At 36.9% G+C, this 14033-nt stretch overlaps 1 protein-coding gene across 4 annotated transcripts in view; it reads right to left on the bottom strand.

Annotated features, from left to right (window-relative positions):
- Positions 1-4956: 4956 nt before the first annotated feature.
- The window catches only part of ntrk2a (neurotrophic tyrosine kinase, receptor, type 2a), a 106461-nt gene continuing 97384 nt past the window's right edge, over positions 4957-14033 (bottom strand). For all 4 annotated transcript variants that reach the window (XM_028032919.1, XM_028032921.1, XM_028032922.1 and 1 more), the window contains 2 exons: positions 13507-13665; positions 4957-11511 (listed from right to left, as the gene is read on the bottom strand). In XM_028032919.1, coding sequence (XP_027888720.1) covers positions 11326-11511; positions 13507-13665 — 345 coding nt within the window. In that variant the 3' untranslated portion in view covers positions 4957-11325. The remainder of the gene's footprint in view (positions 11512-13506; positions 13666-14033) is intronic.

The raw sequence follows: 14033 nt of genomic DNA, 5'->3' as shown, positions 1-14033 counted from the left end.
TTAATATATTACTTTAAAGGTTAAGTTTGCAAAAAAACAGACTTTTTTGAGCTTTTATCATGTTGAAATGTTATTCCCTCATCAAAAAGATACCTGGGGTGTTACCTTGGCTATTTCATGCATGTTTGAGAAAACCTTTAATCTCCCATGGCAACCATTCTGCTGTGCAAAACCCCTGGCTGGATCTACCTCCTCCTTCGAGACGCAGCTCCTCCTCAGAGCTGCAGTTTTCAAGCTTCTGAGCGTCTGCATCACAAAGCAGAAGCTCAGTTCCTCCTCTCAGCTCCTTCAGACTAGCCAGCATCAATTAGCAAACACCTGTTGGAACTGTGCGTCTACTGAGCCCATTATACAAGCTTCTTCTCAGTGCAATACTAGTAAAAACAATGTTAGAGGATTAATAGAGCAGAGAAAGCAGAGCTTCAGAAAGAGCAGGACTTTTTAAAGAGCCACACGCCGAATTACATGGCGCTAAACCATGAAGTCAAATTTCTTTACGTCATATTTGATATTTATAGCATATTTATAACGACTGAAGAAAACTTGATTGTTCTATAAAACGTGACGATGTGCCTGGAAAACACATAACAAGGTCCCTTTAAAAGCTTTTTTAAATATAAATTAAGACTATAACACTAGGGCTAATGTGTTGTTGTCTAATAAAATAGTATGCCCGATTCATTCCTGAGGATATTTCTGTGCATGTTTCCGCCTGTGCCTGCACCTCTTCTAATAACAGCGTGTGTAATTATTGGAGTGACAAACCATCTTGGTTAATGGCAGCTGATTCATCAAACCCCCTGCAGCTTCTCTGGCTGATAAATTGTGAAGCTTAATGTTTGCAATTTACTCAGTATTTAGTCAAGCCAGAAGTGCTCATCAAATTAGTTCTAGGAGAGCACAATATTTACAATATCTTCAGATATTTCTAGAGAAAATTCAACATTGACTTGGGTAACAAAGAACTTGTGAAATGTTTGAGGCTGCATGGAGACCCTAATAAAGCCTGATGGGGTCTGGAATAATACACACATTGGTTTCTGGGAAGCAGTCTAGATTATGTTGTTAATTCAATGCCACTATTTTGTTTGTTTCTTTTTACATTTTTGTCAGGATTGTCAGAGGAATACATTATAATTTTGCTACAAGCTGAATGAGAGACACAACAACAAAAAAAGTGACTCTCAGCAACAGAAAGCAGCATTTGCGGAGAAACAACATCTGCATTAACTCCCCTCTATGTGTTGGGAGTGATGTCACCATGCAGGTGCAGTGGTGAGGGATTAACCACTATTGACTACTTGTCACTGCCTTTAACATCTCTAATTGGTCGCTCCTCTCACAAAGCAGCTCTGGCATGCCTCGTCTGTGCCGCCTCTAAACCGCTACTCTGATATGTGGTGGTATGTAATTAAGATGCATATCTTCCCTGCTGATTTCAGGTCTTTTGGGATCACACTAATGCTAGGAGGCACAAACAACAGCCTTACCAAGGCTTCGATGTACAGCGAACACACTAACATGGCTTTTCTTCTTCTAATACGTCTGGGCACATGTAAATCAGTTTTAAATGCACTCAGTTAGATTGAAAATCAAAGATATTGGGATCCTCTTTGGAAAAAGTCATTTAAAAGGTTTAAATTTTTATGGTGAGTAATAAATTAGGAGGCTCACATTTATTCAGAATCAGAATTGAATCATCTTTAAGGCCAAGCTCAGCTGTTTAAACCTCAGATTTAGGATCATTTGAAATATTTTAAATAACAGCACATATAGAATTTATAAAGAACTACATTTTAGATTTTTTTGGAGATTGAATATGATCGCAGCAAAAACAAATGTACAACCTCAATCAGTTCAGAGGTAAGATATTTCTGTTGCTACATAAACTGGTGGTTTATGTTGCAACATTATGTATCTACCTTGAATTGTTTTATGGGCATTCACAAAAGCCATGGATGGCTTATGAAAATACTCACTTTTTGTCACATTGTAATGAGATATTTTGGCAACTTATATAGATATTTTATGTGATAGATCAACACAAAACAGTCAACAATTTTTCTTAGTAATTCAAGTCTATTTTGTCATATATTCTAATTTGTCTTAGTTTGTACAATGAAAACCTGATAAATATTTTAATGTTTGTCATTGTAATATCTGCCTGTCCATGCTAAGGTCTCTTTTCCATAATGAGGAGCTGGAGTTCATGAACGTTTGTCCTAAGATGAGGCTGTCTTTAAGCTTATAATTTAAGTGTTACTGTGCAACTGTCTTTTGACACTGTAACGATAAATGGTTCCATACAGATTACCTTCAGACTTCCAAACAGAAGCAATTACATCGCCCCGCAGTAAAGTATGCCTCCGTCAAGGTTGCTTGAATTTTTGACCTTCACCATGCTGAAGAATGGCTGTTTAATATTTGGCGCTTGAAGATACTGTATAAGGTGGTACTAATGCTACAACTACACACAACCACAAAACTAAATAGACTGTTAAAAATAAAAAGAATGACTGAAAGAATGTCATTGTGGCTTTTTTGTCTTGTCATTATTAATCAGTCCCAATTGATTAATAATGGTAAGACTTCCATGTTTTTATTAAATGGATTAAGCTAATCAACTGATTTAATTGCTTCATGCCACTGTGTGTATCTGCAGCCTATATTAAATTAAAATAAAATAACATTAATGACCAACTCATCTTGGAGTTGCTTGAGAACTCACAATCATTTTAGTCAAAAAAAACAAAACAAACAAAAAACTGCCAATAATGTGGGAAATGATGTGGAGGTTGGAGTCTGGAGAGCCAGAGTTAAAAAGCTGAGATGACAAAAACATTTTAATTTTATTCCACCCACAGTGAGGCTGACTGACCTCTAAAGTCAAGATGGCCATTATTCCTAATTCAGTTAATAATGAGATCTCAAAGTGTAGATGATTGTGAACACTTTCAAAAAGCATATATATATATATACTGCTCAAAAAAATAAAGGGAACACTTAAACAACACAATATAACTCCAAGTAAATCAAACTTCTGTGAAATCAAACTGTCCACTTAGGAAGCAACACTGATTGACAATCAATTTCACCTGCTGTTGTGCAAATGGAACTTTGTACAGAACAAAGTATTCAATGAGAATATTTCTTTCATTCAGATCTAGGATGCGTTATTTGAGTGTTCCCTTTATTTTTTGAGCAGTGTATATATATATATATATATATATATATATAGCTATTGAATAAAAAAGTGTAGTAAATATGATTTTATCAACATAAAACATGACATGCCTAAAAAAAGTTTGAGGCAGAGTAAGCAGTCTTCAGAAATGAAGAGATTTTAAAATATTTTACATAGTTCTAATTATTTACAAATCAATTTTACTCTGATGTAGATTTTTTTTCCTCGGGCAATTAAATTTTGCTCATAAAAATTCACTTTTAATTGAGGTCAGTTGAGATAAGTAATAGTATTGCCTCAAGACTGAAAAGGAAATATTATGGTGACAATGACATTAAGCAGAATTTAATAATGTGTCAAAATGAAAACGCCCTGCTGTCTTACAAAAACTGGCGTCAGTTCTTCTGTTCGTAGATGTCCTCCATCTTCCAGCTTCATGCTTGTTTGTGTCTATGACCATTAAATTAAAGTGTTATTTATATGACTGAAGAGGGCAAGAATTTGTCACTGCACTAAAAAGAGCACCCACAATCACTGGGTGTTGTCTTTGCTGAGTCTCTGTTTTTTTTTATTCAGCTACATCCTCCCCAGTCATGCTGACACCAAGGTGAAAATATATTGTGCATTTCTCATTTTCTATCAAGTACTTTATTAAACTAGGAAATAAATTGCAGAGCTCTGTGTAAAGAGAACATATTAATTCAGCTGTTGCTTAATTGCATCTGGGGTTTAGGCAAAACCTCTTGTTCAATTTGCTTGTACAATTCCCTGCAAAGCCCTCAGACTGATCCTAATTTATAAACCAAGCAGGTTTTCTTTTTTTTTTCTTTAAAGACACTGGATTTATGTTGGGATTAATAGAAACTGAAAGAGGTAGCTTTGACTCTATTTCCCTGTCTCACACTTAGAGTGCATCTTTGTGCTATCTAAACTTTATAAAGTATGAGTCAGAAGTTTAAAAACACTCAAAATAGCCATAAATAAAATATAAATTTGAGTATTTAAGTGTTTTTTTTTAATGGTTCTATGTAGGCAGTTGCTAAATTAAGTCCTTTTTACAGCTTTTTACTTGGACACAATAACAGGACATTTATCCCAAAAATAAGATAAAATAAAGGGGGCTAACAATAAGTTTATATGACAGACTTCCCATCACAAAATCTCATCCATGTTAAAAATTTGTAAATTAAGCTTGGAATCATAGTCTGTACCAAAAAAAAGCACCAATTTCAATCTACTCTACTGATTCTGTCAGGAAGATTGGCCAAATATTATGCAAGATGCTAATCGAAGGCAAAGAGCATTAAAATTGAACTTTCTATGAGGAATTTATCTAAATATTACCAGGGGTGAATGTATATATGTATTTGAATAATTGTATAATTATGACCCTGTTTGATTTAGAAAAATCTACAAATAAAAATCATGTATCCTAATTTCAAGTAAAGATCGGGTAAAAAAAAAAAAAATCACTCAGTTGTTGATAATTATATGCTGTGTAATCATTTGGCCATGGAAAAAGTCACATATCAATGTGTTTTTTGATGTGTTTGCATCAAAAACTATGTAAACATATCACGCTAAGACCAGTGCACCTGCAGCCCAGAACTGTGTCTCTACACATCTTATTATTATTATTATTATTATTATTATTATTAATAAATACGTACATTTATTTATTTTTATGTTAAACTTTACTTTAACTTAAACCAAACCCCTGACATAATCGGTCCGCTTCAACCACACACGTAAACACACGCATTCACCTGGAGGATGTTTGATGTGACATAACAGGTTTTATTAATTACATTGTATCACAACAGACTGGTCCACCTTCAGAAAAAAGGTCACATAATCATTACCATCATCATCATCATCATCTTCACCATCATGAATAAATATTATATTATTATTTCCATCACTCCACTATAATCTGTCCAGCTTCTCTCTGGTGTGTAGGTGTGTGTGTGGGAGGGAGCACTAATTACCCATTTGCTCAAAAAAATACAAGTAGTTTGAATTTGCAGTCTCTAACTAGAATTGACGTCAGTGTTTTGATAGTTGCATTCCTCCATTTTCATATCTTTGTGGATTCAGCAAAACAATTTAAGTGCAGAAGACAACCATAGAACAAGAAAAAGAGACTATTTTTAAATCACAGGTTAGATCTTCCCCTTTCTCTCCAAAAAAAAAAAAGAAGAAGCTGTTTTTATGCATTACATTCTTCTAGGTACTCCAGAGCATCCAAGCACAAAAGTAATTTGAGAGATGACCTTTCTGATATTTCAGTTCGATTAAATCAAAGTCTGATGTCACGGTTGTGTGAGAAAGAGAGTGGGGTGTGGGAGCATTAAATGTGATGTGGATCAAAACATTTCTAAAGTTGTGAAGTACATATATTGTACTGGAAATGCACCCCCGAGTCACAGAGTCTGGCCAAAAATACATTGAAGTAAGGCAACGGGGCAGGAAAGATTTCTCTAGGTACTGTTGTTGATATGCTAGTGTGAAACCCAGGCTTTGATAAATCGAGGCAAAAAGAAGGCAAATTTGAGCTTTTATAAAAAAAAGGGTACGACTGATTCTATTAATCATAGCTGCCATAAAAACAACCACATTTCCATGCGATGGTTTGCAGTTATTTATCATGAAATTGGCATACAGCAACAATAAATCAATTTCTGCTTCCTGTGTTGAGTCTTATGACATTTGAGCTTGGATTTAGTCTGAATGGTGCAAATCAGCCAGCTTTTTACACACACCCCCACACGCCCACACACACCCCTACACACACTCACCGAAACGGAATAATCAAAAGCTGTACAGCTTCCCTGGGGCCACTGAATGTCATTTTTTTGTCTTGGCTGAGCCTCACCTACCCAACTAGCACCCCCTTGATTCAAACATAAAAGAGTAAAACAGTTCAGTCTAAATACTGGCACAGTCTGGCACACACCAGTTAACAATGCTTATTTCTTCCAGCAGCTTATTCACATTTTTTACATAAATTCTTGTTCATTCCTCTTGCTGTTATTTTACAAAAAAAAAAAAAAAAAAGAAAGAAAAAGGACAAAAGTAGCACTTCTAAGAACCGGAGGTTAAGACTATCACATACAGTATAGGCAGCATAGAAGAGGAAAAATTGGTTGAATAATCTATTATACAGTAGGTCACTTGATAAAGAGAGAGAGAGAGAGCGTAGAGAAGTCTGTGATTGTCAGTCCCTTCTGTCTGAGGTTTCCATTCACACAGCAGATGTTGTTTTTACTTTTTCCAGGTTTTTTTTTCTGATCAGAGGCATTGGTGCAAAGACTGCCGATCTGTGCAGACCCATCTCCTCCATCTCTCGCTGTCAAAACATCACCCCTGCCAACGTCACGCAGTTCATTATTATTAAAAACGAGAGAAACAAACACAGCAGGTAAGTGCAGAAACAGTGCTGGGAGCTGGGGAGCTGCTTCAGTGTACGCTACTCTTTTGACATCAGAAGTGTCCGTACGCACTGTATTTATTTTTCACAGTTTTTTCCAGCTTACACACCCTGCCCTCTGTTATTGCACAGAGATATTGTGTGTCGGGTTTTGTTTTGAGTGTGGTTGGTGTGCTTCAGCAGGGACGGATTTTTTTATTTATTTTTTTCTTTTTAACCCTGTTAGCATGCGCTGTCAATGCTGCAGCCATTAACCCTTGCAGTTATTCTGACAGGTGAGAATAATTTTGGCAAAATGTCAAACTCAATCGACATATGTGACAGAGTGGTGAGATATCCATCCCTGCTGCAGTGAACAGTGTCCATGAGGACAGGCTCGGTTGTTATCAAGAAGGAACGGGATGTAAAAATACCCACACACTCAAGATTATCTTACACATTTGTGTAAACATAATCATTAAATTCAAATTCAGTTTGCAGTTGCAAAAAAGGCAACCCTAAAAATAGAAAGAAACGTACAAAAAGGTTTACAAGTTTATAAATTAGATAACAGGAAATCAAATCCACAAACATCAATACCATCAAGTGCTGCAGTTAAATAACAAATAAAGACCTACTATTCCAAATGAAATCTCTACATCAAATCAAAATGACCGTAAGTGAAATCGCATTGGTAATGACTTTTAAATATGTGTGTAAAGAGTAAAATATGCACAAGTAAAATGCAAAAGCAAACGTTACATGTGTTTTCTTGCATGCATGTGAGCTGTATTTACAGTATGTCTGTAAGCCAGAGCAGAGCTGTAGGAGGAGTGAAGTGGTTCTGCTTTAACAAGATGTGTGATAGATCGTTACAGATTATTCTCAGTTTGTTAGTACATACTATATGTATGAGGAGTGAGGCAGCAGGATTTCTGCAAGTATCAAGACCTTTCATTAGCCTTTTCAAGTCATTTATGATTTTAAATTAAGATGTATATGAAAAACAACCTAACTTATATTGAATGTACTTCAGAGTATAAACAAGTTAAATCTAAATTTGTCAACATAAATGTGTATCTTACCTTAGTGCCTTTGCAATTGTTATAAACCTCAAATACCTTCCTACAGCATACCGTAACCTTCATAAAAATTATTTCAAAGCTTCAGATATCAAACCAATTTTTATAAGGCTGAGTGTGGATGCTTCAATAAAAAAGTAACTACAGTTCTGTTTCTGGCCTAACGACTTTTTGGCAAGCAGCAACAAATTAGTTCATTGTTGATAAAACTAAAACAATCTCTTTAATTCATACCAGTCCAGTTTTTGATCACACCTCAGCAATGAGAGAACATTAGTGAAGCTTTTAAATGTCAATGTGCCTGACGTTTGTTTGTTGTTTTACTGGATCTTAACACAGCTGATCCAAACATTACTGATCCACTAGTAAAGTAGGCGGGTGTGTCTGGTACTTTCCTAGATTGGTTCAGATGTTACTCACCAGACTGTGATGACTTTGTTTCATTTGTTAATTATAAATCTGCAATCAAAGATCACAAGTGGACAAGTGGAGTTCATTAAGGTTCTATTCTTAGGCCACTTTTCTACTTCCTTCCCATTCCTGATTCAGATTGTAAACTAATCAAACATTGTTTTTACCATAATGTTTGCTGATGACACACAGCTTTGTGTCTCATCATATCACCACATTTCATCATAAGCTTAAAGCCAGTGTGTCCATAATTTTAATGAGTGGTAGTCAGAATTGTATCTATATTAAAGCAAATCAGTAAATTGGCTGTTGGTCCCAAAAATAAAAGATTAGTGGTCAACAATTAACTAGAGTATCGGCTAAAGATCATAGAGCGTACAACAAACCTAAGCATCATTAATGACTCGGATCTACATTTTAACACACTGGGTAACTTTAATTGTCACTACTGGTCTCTGTTAAAAAATTAGTCAGTGGCAGCTCATTAAAAATGAGGCAACAATCCTGACCAACAGAGGAACATTTAATACATCACACAAAATCACAAGTCATTGCACTGGTTCCCAGTTTGTAAAAGAATAGATTTTAAAATCTTGTTATTGGTCTTAAAAGTATGGAAATATTTGGGCCAAGATCATTTCTGAGTTGCTATTCAGGGTACATAATTTAAAACCTTGACAGTAAACAGGTTTATCAAGTCATTTTATTATGCTTTAGGTTTGGTTTATTTGTTTTATTTTCTTTCTTTCTTTTCTCTTTATGCAATGATTTTGCTTTGTATTTCTTTCTTAAATATCAAGTATATAACTTGGTACTACTACAGATATACTAACAAACAAAAATAAATCAGTTGCATTTAATTATCTAAATATAAAATTATAAGTTCAAAGGTAAATTTCACAAGCATAAAACTGCCGCAGGTTTAGGAGGAAGGCTGAATGTCTGAGGACAAATTCCTTGCCATAGGGCTTATTGCTGTCCTGCATTATAGGGTTTGAAGTTTTATTATGGCATAATAACACAGTCTAGACAACCAATCACAAATACATTACACATTTCCACATGATAAAAGAAGCTGATGAAAGTTAAGGAAACAATAAATGAATGAAGGTTTACATTTAAGACAAAACAGTGTTTAATTTAAGACCTATGGAAAATCTGACTTCATTAAAGAAATTTTAGGACTAATACATTTAAGACTTTATAACGTTTTAAGACCCTGCAGAAACCCTGGCCTGCATTCAAGTGTGTGGCTGTGTGTACTGTCTGTGGTTGAAGGCAGCTGTAGGAATGTGAAGGGAGCGTAAAGTTGAAGTTGTGGCTTACAGAACATCTGCTGGCCATAGTAATGATGGATGTTCACACTTCTTTTTTTTCCCAGAGGAGATTCTCACTTCTCTCCCTCCTTCATCCTGCCAAGTCTGTCTCCAGTCCCTTTCTTTTTACTTCCCTGCTTCCCCTCTGTAGTCCACTCAATTGCTTTCCAGGACGCATTAATACATCTGCCCGTATTCCTACGCGTCGCCGCTCCTAAATCCGGCGAGCCTAACTGTTTTCTTCTCCTTCACCTTTCCATCCCTCCATCCCTTCTTCTCGGCCATAAAACAATAAGTCTTGAATGTCTGTGAGGAGACTGTGCTAATGGAGCCCATTAGCTGTAATGAAATATACATTACACCATTACAGGGGACGGGGCCCGGCTAAAGCACTGCACCGCTCAAATAATAAAACATGTACAATTCAATTTCCTTCTCGGCCGTTTTGAGTGTCTTTCAGTGAGTGGGGGTGGGTGGGTGTGTGGGGATGCAGGGATGACGGGATGAGGTATACCATAGATGTGTGAGTGTGCTCTCGTGCGCACCCCCTCTTACGCAGATGTGGTTTTCAAGAATGTCTGAGTGCTGAGAGCTTTGAAGATTTAATAGGGGTTGACCAGATGAACCACACCTTCTACAATGCAGTCACCCACACATTTGACCATGGTCTGACCACTCGATACCCAAACTCCCTCAGCAGCCTTTACGCTACCCAACCCTCCACACACCAACCCCCAATCTCCCCCAACACTGTGATTTTGCGATTGTCGGACAGCTGCGGACAAATGAATCAATTGACCTCCGACACAAACGCTTGACATCACAAGTGGAGCATCTGTCGCTTTGGAGGTTTGGGGTGGAGTAGTTATCGTATTACTCTGCTCTGTATGACTTTGCATCTCAGGCCTGAGGAAAGTAAAATGCAACAGATAACAGTTGTAAAATGCAAACCCATGAAAGTGAGTACCTCAGCATGATGTCTGAAATCTCTTTTCACCACAGTAGTCGGTTGCATCTGTGTTGTCACCGATTGTTTTGTGCATCAGCAATATTGGCCATCCAGAAATGATCTCCTCAACACACCTCTTAATTTCAATAGACAGGCAAGGAAGGAGATTGTGTTTACTTTTCTTTCCCTTTCTGGCCATTGTTGTGTCACGCTCAATTTCCCACATGCGTACTGATGTCTCAATCGTTGCGTTTGTAGTCCTGCTGGTTGACTGCTGACTGTAATCCTCATTTTAGAGAGGGAGACAGAAAAAAAGACAGACAGGGCGAAAGAGGATAACACAGTGTCTTAACGGCACGGCATCTCGCAGAGCCGTTTCTCCGGAAGTGTCCCATCAGTCTCCTATTTACAAGAAAAATGGTCGGAGCTTCCAGAAATTCCTCCTCCTTCTCTTACTGCTCCGCCTTGAGTTTCCCAGATGTTCAAACATGGCCTGTTGTCTTACAGGCAGCAAAGGGATAAGTCAATTAATTTCAAGTCTTATTCATCAGTTTGTTTGTTTGTTATTTTATCAGTTAAGCCCCAGCGAGTTTAAAGCATCTGAGAAGAAGTGAGAAGCTTGAAAGTTAAATCACTCCTGATAAAAGTCTCCTTGGTGAAGAAGCAGAACAAATTGGATTGCACACAGGTGAAGAAGTTGGTCGGTGGGAAAGAGGTGATCAAGGGAGGAGTTGAAGGAATATTTTTTGATTGCCATAAAGTGAGCTTCACGTCCTGTACAGTTACACATTCTGCATACACATACACACGCACACACACCCCCACCTGCATGAGCATCAAACGCTTCAGTCGGAAGTGTCCCAATGCCCACTTTGACTCACATACACATGCATGCAAAATTTAAATGCACATATACATTTAAATATATCCCCACACACAGCTTGCACACACACTGCGTTTCATCCTCCTCTTGTTCAGCCCAGTATATCCAGATAAACAGGTGAGGCCTTGGCCAGATTAAGGAGTAGGCCATGGATTTCTTTAATGTTGAGTCTCATGTGCGGTTCTCTTTGCCAGCAGCCCAGCATCAGGTCATACACCTCTTTGGGGCAGGTTCTTGGACGCTGCAACACCCGACCTTGAGTTATACACTCGATCACCTGCAGAGGAGAAACAGACGAAGATCCAGAAACAGAGACGTTACCTTCAGCACAAGTTGGGTGGTTCATTTTTAGTATTTAAATCTTATACCTATACAAACGTAAGTTCTCATTCCCTTTTTGTCAGTTTTTAATATCTAGATACAAAACAATCTCCCAGCCTGTAAATATTTTCCCAAACCTATTCTGACCTGTGAAAGGTTTAAATTAAAGGTTCAACTCTCTGGACACAGAAAACATCTCTTCCACTCTGAAGACAAACTTCTGCAATTTCCATCTGTGCAAAGTTCACTGAACAAGATAATGCCCTAAAGTTGTCACCTTGTCACAGGTGCATATAGAAGAAAAATGCTATACTGAATACATAATTCACTAAACTCTTAGCATAATGCAGAGGAGTAACTATCAAAATGCAAACTTGATGCTGAAAGCAAAAGTCTGCGCTTCAAACATAAATTTGCATTAACTTCATTGGCACCTAATTTACTGCTTGAGCAACAATTACGTAAATACACAGCAGAGTGTTAAGTTGAATAAAGGAATAGATTTCTGTACCCAAGAGAAGACTAAAGTTCACCTCAGCACAGAAACTTATTTTTGTTTTCCATTTATAAATGATCTGCATTTTTGTTATTCTAGGAAATAACTAAGCTTGTTTTTATTTCCTCCAGCATTAAATGCGCCCTGTTCTTCTCATGCAGTGAATATCACTTAATGACTTTCATTAGACCACTAGAATCAGCTGTGTTTCGCAAATTGCTAGATATAAAAGATCTAATCTGTTTTAAAGTTATCATTTTGGTGAGCAATCAGCCACAGAGTCCTCCCTCGTTCTGCGATTGGTATCAGATTAGATGAGCAAAAAAGTATTCGATACGTAATTGAGGAGCAGAACTCTATCTGATATGTAAAAGATATCTGAGTGTCAGACTGAGGTCAGAGGTGTTGACCTTTAAAACTGCAGAGAGTTTCTGGCTCATCACAGTAAAAGGAGACTGCAGTCTGGGGTGAAGGTTAATTCTTGGATGTAACTGGAGTTGAGAGCACCATTGTCTTAACATGATGTTACAATTTAGATAAAGGCTGAAAAGTTCCAACACATATTATTTTTATTAAATCAAGTTTTAATCCAGTGGGATTCTCATTTTTGTTTTTAGTTCACCTGTAACAGTTCAGCTGCAGCTGCGGCCTACCTCAAAGTCTCAGTTTTACTACCTTGAAACATAAAAATGTTGCACTGAACTGAAGAAAGAACAACTGCTCATCCAGGAGGAGTGAATGCTACAAGTCAGTTTCTCAATAAAATCAGCTTGGGTTCTTTAGATGGCAAACTATTTAGAAATTTTGAATAATTGAACTTAACTTGACTGTTTTGTTTAGGATCGATTGGGAATGTCTGTGATTAATTTGTCTGTATGATTGACTTTTTAAAACACCTTGAGATAATATTTGTGGTTGATTGGAGTTATATACTAGATAAACTAAATTGATTTTAATTTTCAGTTGGATTATGCAATAGATTATGGTTAATAGAGAGGAAAGAGCAGAGCAACAAAGGAAGGTAATTCTGTCTAAAAATGCTTTTCTTTAGGTGTTAAATGTCATAGTGACAGTTTGAAGAACTTCAAAGTGATACGACTTAGATTGTAAAACATGAAAGGAGACACAGGCTCACATATTTATGAAATCATACCTATGAGACACTTCCCCACAAAACTAATAAAATATTTAGATGTACTTCTACAGAGGGGCTGTTTCATCACACCTTGTGGCTACAACATCTCGGTTGTCATCACTTATTAAGATGATAGCGCCCCACAAAAAAAAATGTACATGTCTTTTATCTATACCGACATTGTGTACAACGTTCTGTTATCTTTAAAGGTTTCATGTCGGAGCACATTATATTCTCACTTTAGATATGTGTCTAAAAATGTGTTTAGAAGTTGATATGAAGGAGTCAAACAGACAGAAGAATAAGTGTCTTTGTCTTACCTCATTATTGGAGAGCTGGTACCAAGGCTGCTTCCCGTAGGTGAAGATCTCCCAAAGAACGACTCCTAGACTCCAAACATCGCTTTCTGTGGTGAACTTCCTGTACATGATGCTTTCAGGGGGCATCCAGCGGATTGGCAGCATGGTATGACCTCCGACCTTTAGGAAGCACAAACACACACAAGGAAATCAAAGTCATTTGACAATGCATTGAGCAGACAAGAATACAACTTAAATAACTAATTTAATCTTAAATGGGTAAGCCGTTAGTATATCAGTCTTTTATTGTTTTCAAAGCAAAAAGCAATTTTAAAACACAAAGAGTCTTTGGAGTCACGTCTTTGAGACAGATGTCATGTGGATGGATGTGCATTGAATTGCAGTGCATGACTACCTGTTGTTGTAAACAGAGAAAAGATTATTTCCTTTGCAAAAAAGAGACATTTTTAAAGAAAATGTGTAGAATTGCTGTGTGGCTGTTTATTGGACATATACAGTAGAACAGAATGGAGTGAGAGGTATGTTCT

This window comes from Xiphophorus couchianus, chromosome 12, assembly GCF_001444195.1.
Source record: "Xiphophorus couchianus chromosome 12, X_couchianus-1.0, whole genome shotgun sequence".
Taxonomy (NCBI): Eukaryota; Metazoa; Chordata; class Actinopteri; order Cyprinodontiformes; family Poeciliidae; genus Xiphophorus; species Xiphophorus couchianus.
The sequence above is the reverse complement of the archived record's forward strand: the minus strand, read 5'-3'. Positions and strand labels throughout refer to the sequence as shown.